We start from the raw sequence: 19,915 nt of genomic DNA, 5'->3' as shown, positions 1-19,915 counted from the left end.
TCCTTTGGTTGCCATCACACACGCTTGACACCATCTGAACCAAATAAGTTCATGTTGACCTCATCATACCACAGGACATGGTTCCAGTAATCCATATCCTTAATTTGCTTGTCTTCAGCAAATGGATTGCAGGCTTTATTGTTCATCATCTTTAGAAGAGGCTACCTTCTGGGACAACAGCCATACAGACCAATTTTATGCAGTGTGCGGCATATGGTCTGAGCACTGACAGGCTGACCCCCCACCCCTTCAACCTCTGCAGCAATGCTGGCAGCACTCATACGTCTATTTCCCAAAGACAACCTCTGGATATGACACTGAGCACGTGCACTCAACTTTTTTGGGCGACATGGCAAAGCCTGTTCTGAGTGGAACTTGTCTTGTTAAACTGCTGTATGGTATTGGCCACCGTGCAGCAGCTCAGTTTCAATCGTCTTATAGCCTAGGCCATCTTTATGTAGAGCAACAATTGTTTTCTTTTTCAGATCCTCACAGAGTTCTTTGCCATGAGGTGTCATGTTGAACTTCCAGTGACCAATATAAGAGAATGAGAGTGATAACACCAAATTTAACACACCTGCTCCCCATTCCCACGAGACCTTGTAACACTAACAAGTCACATGACACGGGGGAGGGAAAATAGCTAATTGGGCCCAATTTGGACATTTTCACTTAGGGGTGTACTCACTTTTGTTGCCAGCTGTTTAGACATTAATGGCTGTGTGTTGAGTTATTTTGAAGGGACAGCAAATTTACACTGCTACACAAGCTGTGCACTTACTACTTTACATTGTAGCAAAGTGTAATTTCTTCAGTGTTGTCACATGAAAAGATATAATAAAATATTTACAAAAACTTGAGGGGTATACTCACTTTTGTGATATACTGTATAACTTCATGAAAATTAGGATTTTACTGTGTAACAGGCCTTCATGTTAGTCAGTTATGGGTTAAACAAGCATACATATCTACTTCATGAGCTTCAAAGGAGGGAAAATAACAACGTCAAAGCTGAGAAAATAGAAAGTCCTGCTACAAAGAAGCTCATTATACATGACAAAACACACCCAAAACATAAAAACACAATGCCGAACAGAATACTCCTCTCATATATTTACTCTTAATATTAATTGCTTGAAGAAATACACAAACACATTAGCGAAAATCTTTAGGTTTATTCATGCAATCAGCAATATATAAACCACTTTTATAATGAAGTAACCCACTGGGTAACCAGAGTCTTACTTACAATGAAACCCAACCAAGTGATTTAGCCAACTATATTTACATTATTACACAGTCTCTATTATATCAACAAAATTAAGAAAGCATTTTGCTTACCATTATAAAACATTACAATTTATGTAATGTTTACAATCAACAATAAAATAATTGCATTGTTGGTGGTGAAATGGCACATAGTGCCATTTCAACTGGTCATACAAGTCATTGAGTGGAAAATTAACATGTTTTTGTAATGCAAATAGTGTGCAGATCAGGTCAACCTGGCCACAAACAGACATATCAATTGTGTTCAAACACACACATTTTACTGCACTTTAGTTTTTCATCTGCCCTCCAAGTACCATTTACAGGTCATGTTACCATTCATGGAGCACATAAATATTAATTGGTAACATTCTTTTAGAAGCACAATTCACCTGTACAAAATCTTCACAGGTAATAAGCAATGGTTTGGAAAGGCAGATAAAATGTAATATATATATATATATATATATATATATATATATATATATATATATATTGATCTAAATTTTCTCTACCATTGCGTTAACCCTCTCACTCATTGTAGACCAACCACTGGATTTTACATTTGCATTAGATACAATGTGTATCAACGTGCCAACTGCTCTCTAGCAATTGTTTTGTTTGTTTCCTTTCATAAGGAACATTCAGATGTTAAAAAATCTACTTATAGCTCTATTCAAATCCTTTTCTTGTGGGGACATGCCAAGTTTCTTTGTGGTTGAAACATAGGGATGTACCTAATCCACACATGAATTTGAAGGAAAACTGAAGCCCCATCAAAAAGGTATACTATGCACAATGCTAGTTCTAATTTGCATCTGGTTTTGGATTTTGTTATTTGAAGTAATAAATAAAAGAAACAGATTTGAATGAGTTTCAGTTTTCTATACTAACATAAAAAGGATTAGCTGAATTCCATATACTGGAATCATTGCTTCCCTTACAAAAACATTTAGGCATCTGTGCAGGACAGACATAAAAAAGAATAGCTCTGTAGAAAAGCATGAGCTGATAAAATAGCCTTATTAAATTGTAGATGAAACATACAACGTTTCATTTTAGCTAAAATATTTCCAAATGTTCCAAAAGTGTACAATAATATGTTGTATTATATGTTACATCAGCTGTCTCTGCATATACAAAAGAAAGGTATAACAGACATATTCAATATTTTAGAGAAAAAGAAAAGTACTGCAGAGGTAATGGTAGTGGTAGAGGTGAATTTATATGTCATTCTTCTAGCTCAGACTTGCAAAGGGAGAGAAGGGATCAATCCCAATAGACATCATATATAAGTGTTTAAAAGAAAAAATCCACTGTGTTACCTTACTTCTACTAGCTAAAAAGCTGTCATTACAGCACAAAGAGCCAATAAATCTGGATCATGACTAATCCATTACGTAACACAAAACAATAACCCACAGTTCGGGGAATGAAGCAGAACCACCGTTTTTGTTGTTGTTGTTTTGGGCTATTATATTAAACTTTCCATATTAATCTTGGGGCTGCCTTATAACATGTCTCCACTTTCACATTCGGACTTGGGATTTGTAATTGAATATTTCTGCTGCTAATATCTGTGGATCCATCTGTTGTGGGTGCATTTTCATGACAACATCGACTAACTGAGGGTTGAAGATAGCACAAAGCCTAGTGCGCACATTCAATCTCTCAGCTGTGTATGTTTCCTGGTTTTGCCATTGGTGGTAATCATTACTTGAAGGTTGAACTGGTATGTATCCTTGGTAGTTAGAATGGGATCTAGTTGAGGAATGATGGTCTGCAATTGGATCACTCCAGAACTCACGTGACCGAGTAGCTGAATTGGGGTAGTCAGATGGAAGACTATGGGTAGTTGGCATTGATTCTGACATTTTCCTTCTGTACACATGATGTGCCATATTTGGGGCTGACCATGGGGATGACTGGTTATAGGGAAAGAAAGGTGCTGAATGAGGACCATGTGGAGAATTATAGTGTTTATGAGAATGTGAGTCCATTTCAGGTCTATGCTGACAGCATGGTATCTGTTGACCAGAGCTGCAGTATTGCATTGGGTCATGAGAAGGATCACAGCAACTGTTTGATATACTTGTCCATAGCTCCACACCAGAGTCGACAGAATGGTGAGGATGGGAATCCTTGGAGCTAAGTGATGGCGGGAACCATTCAGAAGCACCGTTGGAGTGAAATTGTTTCAAAATTGCATTCTTGTCCATTGGCCTTGTTTTTTGAGAAGATCCAGTTCTCTCTAAGGAATGTTTTTGTAGAGAGGAAGTGTCTGCATCTACATTGGAAGTTTCAGCAACAGAATGCTTTCTTGCTTTCTTGTCCTCCAAGTAAGTAGTGCTTTTGGTGGGAGAAAGTCTTGCGTTTTCACGGAGTTCATCTGCTACTGAACGTTGAGTCTGGTTTATTCTTTCTGGGTGATAAAACTTGCATTTCATGCCATAAGTACATTTCTTACCTGAAAGAAACAATGACAATAAAAGTAGAGACATGACCATAATGCAATATAAAAGCAGGCAGTCATCTCTGTTATTATCATAATCAATGTGTTCATATGGAAATTTTATTGTACTAAACAACATACAACAGCAACTTTTATGAAGTATGTTGTATATCTGCTGCCAAAGTTCACAAGCTGCAGTTACATTGTCATTCAGAGAATCAAGGCCATTTGAATTACACACTGAAAAAAATTACTTTCAAGAGACAAACATAAAGCAATAAATAAGCTATATATTCATTAAGTCATATAGTAAGATATAGTTGCTATGTTTATAAGGAATACATGGGCGTCCAGCACTTGCCTCCATCTAAAAATAACATTTTTGTTGTCTAGCTGTTATGCTGCCTTTTTGCTCCTGATCGATATACTTTTTCCAGAACAATGACCTAGAAGGTGCTGACACTAGAGGGTTTCTTAAATTGAAGCTAGGTACTGTAACTTACATTTCTGTAAGGTCAGCAATAACAGGCTATTACTCTATATTATGATCATTGTTTCCTATCATCCTCACAGGCCAAAATTTGCTGGTACTGTCGGCCACCTCCCACCTAACATACTTCGACTGAAAATATGACAAAGCCAGACAGACAACTGTCGGCCGAACATTATCTGCAACCAGTCAGATGCAGCTGCTGTTTGGGCATTTTGACAGCTGGTAGGGGTGGCTGTCAAAATACAGTAACCACAGCAGATTCATTCAAAGGCTGAACAAAACAAAATCTTTCAGTGTATGGCTATATTTACTCAACAAAAAGTGTTATGGGGAACTTGCTTAATTTAATGAATAATATGACTCAAGGTACACATATATCATTACTTTCATTTTTGCTTTCATTAGGTATGCATGTATTTAGATACTAGTAAATTTTCCTTACCATAAGGACACTGTAATTTTTTGTTTTCTGGTCCAAGAGGCCTTTTTCTTAGAAAATCATCTAAGTTTGGTCCTTTTCGACCCATGGGATCATCTGGAGGCATGAATCTAAGGTAAAATAAATTTAGAAATCAATAAAATTACAAAATGCATAGCATAAGGCATCATATTAGAACTGATTAACATGCATGCTTTGTTTACATTTATATATATATATATATATATATATATATATATATATATATATATATGCACAACAGAAAAGATGCAGAAGTCACACATGGGCCCTCCTCTTTTCAGTCTTATTTTAGCTATTGGACCAACAATGATGACAGGATGGCAAAAATAATTTGAAGTTAGTCCCCATGTTTTTAAGACTCCCGCTCACATTGCAACCTAAGTGTATCAGTTCAGGTGACATACTGTAGCTTTTTTATGCAAAAAGATCTTTGTTAGGACATAAAATGCAGATCTAACATCACATGACATCACTTCCCGGGTTACTGCCGTTACTGTAATGCTAAAGTCCAGGACCAGGCTTGGAACTAAAATGCAACCTGGCTTATAAAATATATCATTCCATATTCAATGTGATCACGTTTGGCAGGATTAAATTATAAATAATATTTATATATCTGCACTTTGCCAACTCAGCACAAAAAACTATGGGACTCAAATTCAGAATGTAGACAGTGTGCATTCGGGGACCTGCACCCATGCGGTTGTCAAATTAGGAGTAGCATCTGTTTCCGTTCAGCCTCTACATCCCAATTGATATGAATTCATGGAATACCTGTGCATTGTCGTACTGGCAAACACAGCCTTTGTATGGATATAGACTTAAAGGGGTTGTAAACCCTTGTGTTTTTTCACCTTAATGCCTCCTATGCATTAAAGTGAAAAAACTCCTGTCACTGACCAGCACCCCCGTTTTACTCACCTGAGCCCCGTTATTCCCACGCCGGAGACGCGCTCACCCTCTCTGCCCATTGTCTTGCCTCTGGATTGGATCAATCAAATCCAATGACATGGGCACCTGGAGGGTGAGGCCGAGTCTGGCATTCTGTGTCCATGGATGCAAATGCTGCACTCAGGAGCATGCCTGCACGGGGACCCCCAAGGAGAGCGCTTCTCCTAGGTGTTTTTTCAATGCGGGGAGGAGCCGCGAGCACCATTGGGGGACCCCAGAAGAGGAGGATTAGGGGCCACTCTGTGCAAAACAAACTGCACAGTGGAGGTAAGTATGATATGTTTGTTATTTTAAAAAAAAGAAAAAAAGAGGGCTTAGTAAGACTTTATATATGCCTGTGTGAACAAGGTATTTGACATCGATGTGGGTGCGGGTCCCTAAATGCAGACAGTTTGTTAGAATTAAATATTAAATAATATTTCTATATCTGCACTTTGCCAACTCGGCACAAAAAATATGGGACTCAAACTCAGAATGTAGACAGTGTGCATTTGGGAACTTGCATCCCCATGGCTGTCAAATTTGTACTTTGTCTGTGAAGCCACTGTGTCCCAACTGACATGAAAAGGACGACCTGCACAGAGATTCATGGAACACCTGAGCATCCCCATGTGGGCAAACATTCTGTGCATTAAGATGAAAAACCTTCTGTGTGCAACAGCCCCCCTCAGCCCCCCTAATGCTTACCTGAGCCCCATCTCTATCCAGAGATGGACTCTCCTCCTCATTGGCTTAGACAGCAGCTGAGCGCCATTGGCTCCTGCTGCTGTCAATCAAAGTCAGTGAGCAAATGAGGAGAGAGAGGGGGTGGGCTTGGGTGCCCCCATAGCAAGCTGTTGCTGTTGGGGCACTCGTCAGGAGGGAGGGGCCTTAGGAGCACCAAAATGAGACCCGAGAAGAAGAGGATCCAGGCTGCTCTATTCAAAACCAATGTACAGGGCAGGTAAGCATAACATGTTTGTTATTTTTAAGAAAAAGAAAACAAGACATTACAATCACTTTAAGTACACCTGTGTGAAAGAAGCCATAAACAATTGAGGAAAATGCCAGAATTGCCCTTTACAGTAAAATAATACAGATTCAACAGAGGACACATTATGTTGTTCCTAATTTGGAATAACAGATATACATTTTGGTGAAATGTCTGCCTAAAGCCTAAAGAAATAGTACAACATTAATGAGACACTGAGGTACAACATAGTGTTTTCCTAATATAAAACAATGATTAAAAATATATTCAATCATTCTAGAGTTTTCCTAATAGGTTACATCTTTCTGTTTAATGAATTTACATATTTGTACTGTTATAGTATTAGAAAGTGTAATGTAGAAAAATTATCTTACATATCATTGACAAAGGAATACATGAGTAGTCGGTCCTCTATGAATTTCTTCCACTCTGGCTTCTCACTCTGGAGGTCTCTGTAAGTATCATTTGAGACTATGATCCCATCGCATTTGTAAGCCAACTTTACTATAAACCTATCGTCATAGCACACTAGCCGTTTCCCATTGACCCGTCGTGATGGAGTGAAGACCACGATTTTCTTCTTCTCAAGTTCAGTCAGAAAGTGTTGATCTAAATAAAAGATAAAATAAAACGTTTAATAAAATATACTCAATACATGCCTCATTATATGATAGCAAATACATTTCTCCTTAACTTACTAATAACCTAACCTTCATAGTATTCCTATAGCATACCTTCCTACTTTCTGACATGGGAACAGGGACACCTATTAGCAAAAGTATGAGGGCATAAGACACATTCCTTGCCCCCCCCCCCCCTTAAAGGAGAATTGTATAAAAAAAGGATCAATTAAACCCACAAGTGTTTTACCACTACTATTCCTTTTATATTGGTTTGTAGAATTTACAAATTCAGCAATTTAGAAATTGGTTTAACGGTTTAGCACTGGGAAACAATTTTTGATATATCAGGGGTCTAAACAAGTTTCAAACAAAGGGCCAGTTTTATGTACTTCAGATTTTAGGGTGGTAGAATTATGGCCATTGGGGGTAGAAAATGTCCTGGATCCTGGATCAGTGAGGGTAAACATGGTTGGTGGTCAGTGGGAGTGGTAGTGGCCAATTATTGGTATCAGTGGAAGAAATGGTGCCCCACTGTTTGTGTCAGTGGGAGGAATAGTGCCTCATTTGAAATAGTGCCTCAAGGGCCAGATAGGCTAGCAAAGGGCCGCAGTTTGGAGACCTCTGTGATAGATAATTTGTGCAATTTATTTATAACTAGATCAGACCAAAATGAGGGACAAATCAGGAGGAAAGAGGGACAGAGGGACTTTGTTCCGAATGAGGGACAGTCCCTCAAAATCAGGGATAGTTTGGAGCTATGCCTATAGTATAAGTTTCCATCTAGATTCGACATTCCCTACAATCAAACTCCTTTCTCTGGCTTGAAAGCCTCCTCTTGATTTCCCTCTGTTATGTCTCTAGCCTTGCAATGTGGCTCCATCCAGTTTTGCCCCCGCGATAAAACCTGTGCAGCTAAGCTTTATCTGATTATCTTCAGATTATGTGTTTTAGGACAATCTTTTGATTCTGAATTAGTTGTTGAGTCTACCTTGTGGTTTTTGTGTTTTCCTGCTATGTTGTTACTTTAGTTTGCTTGGTCATTTGTTTTGCTTTATATGTTGTCTGTAGGGACCATGGCAAAAGCACAGAAACATGCACGAAAACCGCAAATACACCCGCACTGTGGTCAAACTGGAGCACATCAGTGTGAACCCTGCCAAAGTCTTCTGCTTTCTAAAGAACAGTGGATCATGCAGTAAAATTGTAAATATATAGTTACATTGGTTCAGCTTGGACTAATGTAACTATGCATTTATCATACCATTGGGGTCCATGCAATAGCTGGAAATTTCTGTAGTAGGCTCCGTACTATAGAAAACAGCAGCGCAGTTGCTCAGAACGGAAGCCAGAAGCTATTGGAGATCATTCTAACAGTGGTGTCTACTACAGTGATTTCCAGCTTCTAAAGGGATCCCACATGTATGGCATATGCATAGTTACATTGCTGCAATGTGGACCAATGCAATTATGGAAAACAAATGCCATACCTAGAATTCTACTTTAACATTATTCATTTTGGCATCTGTCTGTAAACGCAAATATTGTATCCAAAATAATACTAACTGAAGCAGGGTTAAGGGTGAGTAAAATCAAATAACATCATTTTTCATGTGTTTTTTTTGTCAGATTTCTTGTGTTTTCAACTGTAACAATAATAATAATAGCCATCTAATTTAATTTGGACTATTAGCTCATATGAAGAAGAAAAAAAACAGCATTTTATTGACATCAGTATTTACCTGTAATAGGCATATCAGGCCTAGGTTGCTCTTTTCTCCATGATGGAACAAACACTGTGATATCTGTGTGGCCTCTTTCCAGGAAGAAGTTGACAGCAAGTAAAATTCCACGGCACGAGAATACCTCTTTATTACCATGACTGTAAAAAGAGAAGTAAATTGGGGGTTAACTTTTGAGAAAAATAAATATTACTAGACAAAAAAGTTTATATACACCATATGAAGGACCATTGACTTTTATTTCACCCTTTAGATTTTAAAGAATACGCGTCAAATAAAAATGTCTTACTACCTAGACAAACACATAGACACTATGGGGTGGATCTAAATTCCCACATAAAGCTGTGTCCATTTTAATTCCAAAATTCAATTTTTAGATAGCCAGACAGATTTTTGTACTGTATATCATAAACAAGGAGGTATACATTATAAAATAATTGGTATTGTGCTTCTTGAACCAGAAAAATAATTTCAGCCACAGGTTTCTGCTCTACATTCCTATCCAGCAGCCCAATAATTAAATGATTTCCCCCAGAGCAAAATTGTTGAAATTTCTTCTTTCACTGTCTCTGTTCTCTTTTGTTTGTAAAGATTCCTTCAAAGGAAAATAATGCAGAAGGTTTTGTGGCATTACCAAGCAAAATTTGTGTAACAAGGTCTTTTTCCTATGAGCAGTGGGTAGAGGAGATGGCCAGGAGAACTTCACAACTTTACAACTAGATTTTGTAACCTGCAAGGAGCATAAATCACTTACTGCTTCAAAATAAACTGTATTAAAATAAAGCATGATCCAATTTGCTCCAGCAGGGGAAAAAATGCCTTCCTGATCCCCCAAGAAGCAGATATTCCCTAGATCAACGTCTTTTGGTTGAACTAGATGGACTTGTGACTTTTTTCAACCAAAGCTCAGCTGAAGATAGCTCCGTTGATCTCCGCTGAGCCTGCAGATGACTGGTCCATCTCTGTTCACTGAGCGGAAAGAGGCCTTGCAGAGCCCCACTGATTCCTATGGAGAGATCCGACAAAAATGGACAGCATGTCCGATTTCATCAGATCTCATCCGATCCACCAGATGGGTGGCTGAATGTACCGCCATACGTCTGATTGCATGTCCGGTTTCATCAGATCTCATCCGATCCACCAGATGGATGGCTGAACGTACCACCATACGTCTGATTGCATGTCCAATTTCATCAGATCTCATCTGATCCACCAGATGGATGGCTAAACGTACCGCCATACGTCTGATTGCATGTCCGATTTCATCAGATCTCATCTGATCCACCAGATGGATGGCTGAACATACCGCCATATATCTGATTTTAGCGGACTAGATGGCAGGAGGGTTTCAGAGGACACATCTCCGCTGACATCTGCTTGCCCATAGGAGTCAATGGATGGCCCGCTTGGATCTGCTTGAAAAACGGGCAGGCTTGTCGTGTGAAAGCGGATTAGGATTTGGATTCACATAAGTAAAGGTGCAGGAATGGGCTGAATGAGGAGAATTGTCTGCTGTGCCTGAACAAATGTGAGCCACACCTCCTGCAATAGTGTGAATCTATCCCTAGGGAACCAGTAATGAAAGAGCGCAACTGCAAGTTCCCAAGCTGTCATTTTTAACCACTGGCTTCATTGCCTAATAAGTTGCTGACAGAGGTATGCACAGCCAACAATTCCCAGGCTGTACACTGGGTATGTGACCATTTAGAGAAGCAAAGGGATGGGAATGATAGTCTATGAAACTGCAGCTTGCCCCTTTCTAATATGACAGGTTCCCTTATAACGTTTCATTAGCATTTACAGCTGTTACTGAAAGCAACCAATACACATTTCCAGGCCCGAGACGCTGGCACTGTGAGCATTTGGCCCCAGCACTGTGTGGTATCAATACAGATGCTCCTGTGCAGGATATGGAGAGCATGGAAAAGTTATAATTATCATCAGGCTTGCCCAATACTGCACAAGCTATATAATGACATGGCTTTCACTTGAATTTCTCAGACAAACTAGGAAAGGACAAAGGATAGGTATAGCGAACATAAAGGGCAGGCATTTAACCTTACTTTAGCCAAAACATTATACCATCTTAGCTATGTTTAATTAATGGAGCTACGTATCATTTATTATTAAGCAGTGGTAGTATCTATTTACTTTATTAATACCCCAGATCCTATGCTGAACATAGACAGAAGATGATCAATGCCAATGTAGCGAAAACTTTTAGTTTTTCATTTTGGATAGAGGGTAATAACCACTGTCAGTTTTTAGTTTTTTTGCCAGATTTCACCTCTATTACTTTTCTGGGGACAACCCAAAATTTGTGATTTTCTTTTACTTTTACTTGCAATGATAATGGTAAACATGACAAATAGAGAGAGTGAATCTCCTTAACGGGGGCACAGACTGCAATGAAAACTGACACTATCCACTAACGAAAAACAGTTTTTCCTTTAGTTATACTTTAACATCAGGGTGGTTAGGTTGTGCCAACTGCCTACTAAAGTCTATGGTTAGCCTTGATCAGACTTGCTGAGTGTGCAGAAAAAATCCATCAAAGATTCAAAATAGTTTGTTAGGTCTTTTGTCAACCGAGCAGACCTAAAGCATAACTGCTCCGTTCCATTTCTAATTACCAGCTCACGTTACCAAATCCTCTTTACTCCACATGCCTTTTTACTGTTCTGTTATAGGAATCCTGAGTGTCTAGCAGGCCTAATAAAAGAAGTAATTGTGCATTTTATTTAAAGAGGAACTGCAGTCTGCTCACATAATCTGTAATAAAAACATCTTTGCCATTCTGAAGCTTCCCTCCAACCACTTTGCATATTATTTTATATATACTGTGATTCTGTACTTGCCAAATATGCTGCAGAAATCTCCCTCCACTGAGCCTGGCTGCAACCATTTTAGCTGTGGGCAGCTGAAACCGCGGCCTGTTCACTTCCTGGATGTACACAGACACACAGAGGCACAGCTTTCATTGGCCCTCTTATGACTCATCCCCCCTCCCTTCCTGGCAAACTCTCTCTCTCTCTCTCTCTCTCTCTCAGAGCGGTGCATGATGTCATAAGTCTAGGCCTTTTACTAGACAAGAAACAGGAAGTGGGCTGTATAAGGTATTTACTGGCAGAATTTTTTTTTACTAATTAAAGTGGTAGTAAAGTAATTTTTTTGACTTTGACCTACAGGTAAGCCTAGAATAAGGCTTACCTGTAGGTAAAAATAATATCTCCTAAACCTGTACGGTTTAGGAGATATTCCCCTTGCATGCATCCGCTGACTTCAGCGGGGTATGTGTGCTGAATTTCCCGGCAGACGCTGGACCTTGCCGGAAAGAAGTGTCACTTGCCGGCAAATGTCGTCACTCCCGCATGCACGCGGGAGTGATGACATCGCGGCTCCAGACACTCACAGCGCCAAGCCGCGATACCTGGAAAACACGCTGAAGAAAAATGTCAGCTCCCTCGGTGTGGACTGAGCTCACCAGCCGACGCCTCGTTCTAAGGTAAGTATTTCATAATGAGCTAGTATGTAGTGCATACTATTCCAAAAGTGGAACTTCCGCTTTAAGCACTCCTTGCCCCCTTACATGCCACATTTGGCATGTCATTTTTTTGGGGGGAGTGGGTGCTTTGTTTTGAAGGAGACTTCCTGTCCCACTTCCGGTTCCAGCTACAGACCGCCTAGGCAACTCCTCCTCTACCCCTAGGCGGCCCCTCCCTTTAGGCAATCTTCTGGGACATGTGACAGGTCCCAGAAGAATGCCTGTCCACTGGGAGAGCATGTGCACCCGGCCGTGAAGCCACAAGCTGTCACGGCCAGATGTCCACAGTATCAATGGAGGTGCTGAGGAGAGGAGGGGGAGAGAAGTGGGACCCCGTGCGGCTGCATCGATGGACCGTGGAACAGGTAAGTGTCTGTTTAATAAAAGTCAGCAGCTAAACTTTTTGTAGCTGCTGACTTTTAATAATAAAAAGAAGCATGGAATTCCACTTTAAGCTAATCAGGAACCACTCTAGATGCTTTTTCACATCCTCCTGTGGCCTTCTTCGGAAATACTCAGTACACTTGGGTATAGGGGAAGCATGCTATTCTCTCTCCTTCCTCCTATAATTCAGTGCTTAGTGTCTGAGCAGTCACGCACTCCTGATTGGAAATGTATCAGTAGTGACAATGGAAGCCTATCGGGAGTATTTGTTGCTTCTCTCTGATTAAACCTAAGCAGTACCCTAATGAATCTTTTATCTTAAAGCGGTCCTCCACCCTGAAGTGGAAGTTCCGCTCATCTGATCCCTCCCCAGGATAATCTAGGTATCTGCACCCACTTCCGGGACAAGACCGCCGCAGACCGCCGCAGATGCCCCGCCCCCCGTTGTGTTCTAGGAAACACACAGTTCCAAGGACACAGCGGGGACCAGCAGAGACGCGCAGCGCGACTCGCGCATGCGCAGTAGGGAACCGGGCAGTGAAGCCGCAATGCTTCACTTCCCGATTCCCTGACATCTGCCGCCGACATCGCTGGACCCTGGGACAGGTAAGTGTCAATTTATTAAAAGTCAGCAGCTGCAATATTTGTAGCTGCTGGCTTTTAATATTTTTTTTAAAGGTGCAGAACCACTTTAAGCTCCTTCTGGAAATAGCAGTGCATTTCCTGGTATATGAGGACTTTAAGTAATACTGCATCTATAGTCTCAATACTCTATTCCTGTAGTATGTAGGGTTACCACCTCATCCCTTTAAACCTGAACACATATTAATTACACAGATTCTGTGGCTGTGTTAATTAAACTCACTTGGTGCCTTATCTGCATTAAATTAGCCTCAGAACCTGTGTAATTCATATGTGTTTGGGTTTAAATGGATGAGGTGGCAACCCTAATAGTATGAGATCTAAAGCACTGTGTCTTCGACTGTTAGATCCCTTTTACACCACACCTCCCATAGCGTGGTTGGTAAAACGCCGCTATTTTAGTGGCGTTTTACCGCCGGATTTGCAGTGGATTTGAGGTGCATTTCGGCCGCTAGCGGGTCGCTTTTACCCCCCCGCTATCGGCTGAGAAAGGGTTAAAACCGCTGGCAATACGCCGCAATAGCAGAGTTTTGCCGGCGGTATTACAGCGATGCCCCATTGATTTCAATGGGGAGCAGCGGTGGAGGAGCGGTAAACACACCACTCCTTCACCGCTCCAAAGAAACTGCTGGCAGGACTTTTCCCTGACGACCTGCCAGTGCACCGCTGTAGTGTGAAAGCCCTCGGGCTTTCACACTACAGACAATGGTGCAGCTTTTTTTGGGTGGATTGCAGGTGCTATTTCTAACGCTATAACGCCTGCAAAACACCCTGGTGTGAAAGGGGTCTAAGTCTCGGGAGATTTTGAGTGTGATTTAGTGTTGCCACTATTGTGCTACTCACAGTTATCCTTGCTGGAGGCTCTCACAAAAGGAAGCAAAACCCTGCCAAGATGGTCACCTTCATACAGAGACACAGTTCAGAAGAAGGCATGGCAAGTCAGTGACTAGAAAAAGATCAGCAGCTAGGAGACCACAGACAATATTATTGACGAATCCTTTGCCCTCTGCCTGCCCCTTTTGGTAACACCTTCCAGAATCCAGTTCCTCTTTAAATGGCTAATTTGAAGCATAAATGACTGTTATATGAAACTTTGGAGACCTTTTTAATATTTTGCCCAAGAGCCATGAAGTTTTTTTCTTATGTGCATCTAATGATTAATTGGAACTGCAGGTTCTATTACAGCCCCAAATTTAAAAAAATAATTCTAGTGAAAAGAAACTATGATAGAAACACTGTAACATCAGGAAATGAATCAGATTGTCCAAGTAAAGTGTTAAATTTATTGGCACCTCTAGCTGAATTTCAATATGCCTTGCTATTAAATTCAGTGACAAACAACTGTTTCATCATGGGTTACAGAACGGGAAATTAAGACGAATTAAAATAGCACTCATCTCATATTACTATCGACCTTCACCTTGTTATTTTGCAAGTATATTTTTGGAGATGATTTCCTGGTTCTGTGTTGAACAAGGTTCCTTTCATGAGCATCAAGCCTGTTGTTTTAACTACAGAACTTTAATTTAATAACTTCTTCGTTTACATATGTTGAAATTACATTCTTCCATACAATAACTAGCCAGACATGCTTCAAAGTGTTTTTTTTTTTTTTTTTAATCCCACCATACCTCCTGCACATCTTTTTTCATCAAGAAATTCTAAAATCCCCTTTGACAAAAAATCTGGTGATTTCAGTTGGATTAAAGTGTTTCTAAAGGCTGAAGGTTTTTTTTACCTTCATGCAGCTCCCCCCACAAGCCCCCCCCCCCCCAATACTTACCCGAGCACGATCGTGATCCAGCCGTGTGCACAAGAGCAGCTGCTCTCCTGGGTCTTTGCCTTCTCGTATGCTGAGAGACAGCAGCGGGACCCATCACAGCCAGTGTGGCAGGGGCTGTGGCCCATTCAGTGTGTCTTATGGATACACAGAGTGAGGCATGGGAGTGAGTAAGCATGAGTGCCCCCATAGCAAGCTGCTTTCTGAAGAGGAGCCAGAAACACCTCCCACCCTGTTCTTTGACAATCAATATCTACCTTGACATATTCCATGGTGATGGAAGGAGGGTTCCCGGCCAGAAGAACACACAATAGCGTTGCAGGGGGGATTCCCCCCATCAACCCTGAATGTGTTGACGGGGGAATCAAGCAATTTTCTTTCCTTCCGCATAATCAGTTGGCAGCCTAAGGCAAATGGTGTCAACCCCCCCCGGTTAATAGTGGTCTCTTTGGCGGACTCGCCGCCAGATCACTTTTATCGGGAGAGGGGCCGCCTCGCTCCAGTGCCTTCTGCCACTTACCAGAGCAGTCGGCAGCGGCTGAGGTGATCGGATCCTTCTTGACATTGGGTATGGAAGATAGGCCCCACTCGTCTCCATACCATTGCAGAGCGGAAGCGACGTCAAAACGTCACTTCCGCCCCCTTAGCTCTTAAAGTGGCATTTTTTTTTATTGCATTTTAGTGTAAATATGAGATCTGAGGTCTTTTTTACCCCAGATCTCATATTTAAGAGGTCCCGCCATGCTTTTTTCTATTACAAGGGATGTTTACATTCCTTGTAATAGGAATAAAAGTGACACTTTTTTATTTTTTTTAAACAACAGTGTAAAAATAAAAAATAAAAGGAAAAATAAATAAGAAAAAAAAATGTAAACGCGCCCCGTGCCGCTGAGCTCGCTTGCAGAAACGAGCGCATACATGAGTAGAGCCCGCATATGAAAACAGTGTTCAAACCACACATGTGAGGTATCGCCACAATTGGTAGATTGAGAGCAATAATTCCAGCCCTAGAACTCCTCTGTAACTCAAAACATGCAACCTGTAGAATTTTTTAAACTTTGCCTATGGAGAGTTTTATAGGTAAAAGTTTGATGCCATTCCACGTGAAGGCGCAATTTTGAAGCGTGACATGTTGGGTATCAATTTACTCGGCGTAACATTATCTTTCACAATATGAAACAAAATTTAGCTCACTTTACTGTTGTCTTATTTTTTTAATTCAAAATGCGCTTGTAAGACCGCTGCGCAAATACGGTGTGACAAAAAGTATTGCAACGAACGCCATTTTATTCTCTACGGAGTTAGAAAAACAAAAAATCTCAAAAAGAGGCTCGGTCCTTATGTGGTTCTCTGATCTTTCTTTATCTCCTTCCCTCTAAGAGGGGAATCCCATTTTAACCAACCACGGTCTCCACATCCTTTCACATTTCCTAAGATTTCCTCTTTTTGTATAGACTACTTTTCTTTCCATATTGTCTCATTTATAGTATCGATCCATTCACTCACTGCCAGGGGTCTCCTCGGCTGCCATCTCTGTGCAATCTATTTTCTACCTTGAGAATAAGAATCTTAGCATTGCTACTGTGGTATTCAACCCTTCCCTAGATTTCTCCCTGTGTCCCAATACACAGAACTTAGCTTCCATCCCCAGAGTTGTCCCATAGATCTTATTTATGGTGTCAAGAACCTCTGCCCAGCGTTAACCTTAAAAAGTATTGGAATAGGTCATTTCCTTTTTTTATTTACATTTTTTATTTCCTTGCAGATAATTGGATGTTTGAACTGCACATTTAAAATAAAACAATGGGCAAAACTTTTTTTTTTTTTCATTTTGGGATAGAGCAAATGAACCCCTATCAGATTTTTTTTCACCATCTCTGTCCCATCGCGGAGATTTCCCTTCACTTCCTGTCCAATAGCCAAACAGAAAGTGAGAGGAAATCCCTGGAAATTAAAGGAACCCCTTGGGGACGCCAGATCACTAGAACTAGTGTCCCCATTGGATGATTTTCCACTCTATTACTTTTCTGAGGACAACCCAAAATAATGTGGGATTTTCTTTTACTTTCATTTTTAATGTACTACGGCAACATGGCTTGGCTGCGCAAACCGCCATCATGTTAAGACGCTTCTATTTGTGGCCACTAGGGGTGTGCTGCTGCTCGCCCACGGAACCGATGCGAGTCGCAATGACCACCAGCTCCTGTGATCGCTTGTGAAACGGTGAGAACCGGGATCTCTGTGTATAAACACAGAGATCCCGGTTCTCTGAGGGGAGAAGAGACAGATCGTGTGTTCATACAAAGTATGAACACAGATCTGTCTCTTCCCCTAGCAAGTCCCATCCCCCTTCAGTTAGAACACGTAGCAGGGAACACAGTTAAGCCCTTGATCACCCCCTAGTGTTAACGCCTTCACTGCCAGTGCCATTTTTACAGTAATCAATACATTTGGTATAAATGCCAATGGTCCCAAATAATGTTGCAGTCACAATAAAAATCGCAGATTGCTTCCACTACTAATAAAAAATAATAATAATAAATGCCATAAATATATCCCCTATTTTGTAGACGCTATAACTTTTGAGCAAACCAATCGATATACGCTTATTGCAATTTTTATTACCAAAAACTGAGAAAAACGTAGCTTTTTTTTTTTTTAAATGGGGATTTTTATTATAGGAAAAAGTACAAAATATTGTGTTTTTTTCAAAATTGTCTCACTTTTTTGTTTATAGAGAAAAAAATTAAAAACGCAGAGATGATCAAATACCACCAAAAGAAAGCAATATTTGTTGGAAAAAAAGGACAATTTTGTTTGGATACAACGTCGCATGACCGCACAATTGTCAGTTAAAGCGACACAGTGCTGAATCGCAAAAAATGGCCGGACATTCAGCAGCCAAATCTTCCGGGCTGAAGAGGTTAACAAGGACACAGACAGCAATACAAACTTTCGAGCACTCTACTTCCTCTCCGCTCTATCCAAAATGAAAAAAAAAGTTTCGGCTTTAGTTATACTACTTACTAATTATTATATGTGGTGGCAGCATTAGTTCATCTGGTGAACTGGCCAGTAACACACCTCAACATCAGTGTGCCCTCACTCTGGATTTTTTTTCTTCTTTGTGGATAAAGGTTTTACATAATAAAATAAAAGCTGATCATTGTAAGCACCCCGTGTCAGTGGTAAATGGTTTGTCTGAATCCTCTAACTGCTACATCTGCAGGACAGCTTGTTCTGCTGCAAAACAACAGACATATTGGTCACCAGGTGAAAATAATGCCTAAAGAACTCATGCAGCCACCATAACTACGAATTGGTAAGCTGCAATATATTACATATTACATTTTTGATTTGGGTTTAATACTGGTTTAACACCATTTAAATTAGGCCCTAATAGATTTGTAGAATATGTCTATATGATATGTTAAAGTTTTACATTTCAAAGCAGAAAACAGTATGGGGCTCCCAAAAGGTATTCACTGGTTGGTGTTCTTGATAGCACCTCCACTCCCATGCCATCATTTACTGATACTGCACAGTTTTCAGAAAGTTTGGAATAAGTGCTCTGGTTTCCTATATGTAAAATATCGAGAAATTAAAGTGTTACTAAACCCACAACAGTAAAATCAGTCTGTATATGCAATAAAGCATGCTTGTTATCCTGCAGCCTCATAGGACGGTCAGAGTAGAATGAAAACTCCCCCTACAAGTTTTAACCAGATACTAATAGAAGTCACAAGACCATATACTGCTGATGAGAAAAGGTATTTAGCAGTTTATATTTACTAAAATAATTATTTGGGCAAGCATGTGCTGGCCATTGGGACTAACGGGAGTTTCCTGTTGGGCCGATGGCTCAGTGGGCCGGGATTCCCAAACCCTTTCCACCAATAAGCTAATCTCCTGCTGTGCAGCTGTTTATATAAAAAAAAACTTCTCCAGGCCCCTGTAGTAAGCTGGGGCCAGGGGCAGAAAGCCGACTATTTCATCACGTTCGGCTTTGGGTGCATTAATGATCAAGCTGCATTAACAGACACTGGTGAGGCTGAATTAATGGACACTGGTGTGGCTGTGCTGATGGGCACTGATCAGGCTGCATTAATGGGCACTGGTGTGGCTGCACTGATGGGCACTGATTAGGTTGCATCAATGGGCACTGACGAGGCTGCATTAATGGGCATTGGCATGGCTGTGCTGAAGGGCAATGGCGAGGCTGCATTAATGGGCACTTGTGTGGCTGCGCTGATGGGCACTGGTTTGGCTACATTAATGGGCACTGGTGTGGCTGCATTAATGGGCACTGGTGTGGTTGCAATAATGGGCACTGGTCTGGCTGCATTAATGGGCACTGGCGTGGCTGTGCTGATGGGCACTGATCAGGCTGCATTAATGGGCACTGGTGTGGCTGCACTGCTGGGCACTGATTAGGTTGCATTAATGGGCACTGTCAAGGCTGCATTAATGGGCACTGGCATGGCTGCACTGATGGTCACTGGCGAGGCTGCATTAATGGGCACTTGTGTGGCTGCGCTGATGGGCACTGGTTTGGCTGCATTAATGGGCACTGGTGTGACTGCATTAATGGGCACTGGTGTGGTTGCA

General features: G+C 40.9%; 1 protein-coding gene across 2 annotated transcripts in view; it reads right to left on the bottom strand.

The window, feature by feature from the left end:
• Nucleotides 1-1,155: 1,155 nt before the first annotated feature.
• ZC3H12A (zinc finger CCCH-type containing 12A) overlaps nt 1,156-19,915 on the bottom strand; it is a 39,695-nt gene continuing 20,935 nt past the window's right edge. For both annotated transcript variants that reach the window (XM_077481790.1, XM_077481791.1), the window contains exons 3-6: nt 8,958-9,097; nt 6,970-7,204; nt 4,657-4,763; nt 1,156-3,736 (exon numbers count right to left, since the gene is read on the bottom strand). In XM_077481790.1, the coding sequence (XP_077337916.1) occupies nt 2,799-3,736; nt 4,657-4,763; nt 6,970-7,204; nt 8,958-9,097 (1,420 nt within the window). In that variant the 3' untranslated portion in view covers nt 1,156-2,798. The remainder of the gene's footprint in view (nt 3,737-4,656; nt 4,764-6,969; nt 7,205-8,957; nt 9,098-19,915) is intronic.

This window comes from Lithobates pipiens, unplaced genomic scaffold (genome assembly GCF_037356315.1).
Source record: "Lithobates pipiens isolate NorthernLeopardFrog02 unplaced genomic scaffold, aLitPip1_a1.2 Scaffold_16, whole genome shotgun sequence".
Lineage (NCBI taxonomy): Eukaryota > Metazoa > Chordata > Amphibia > Anura > Ranidae > Lithobates > Lithobates pipiens.
Note: the sequence above shows the minus strand (reverse complement) of the source record. Positions and strands in the feature narration are given on the sequence as shown.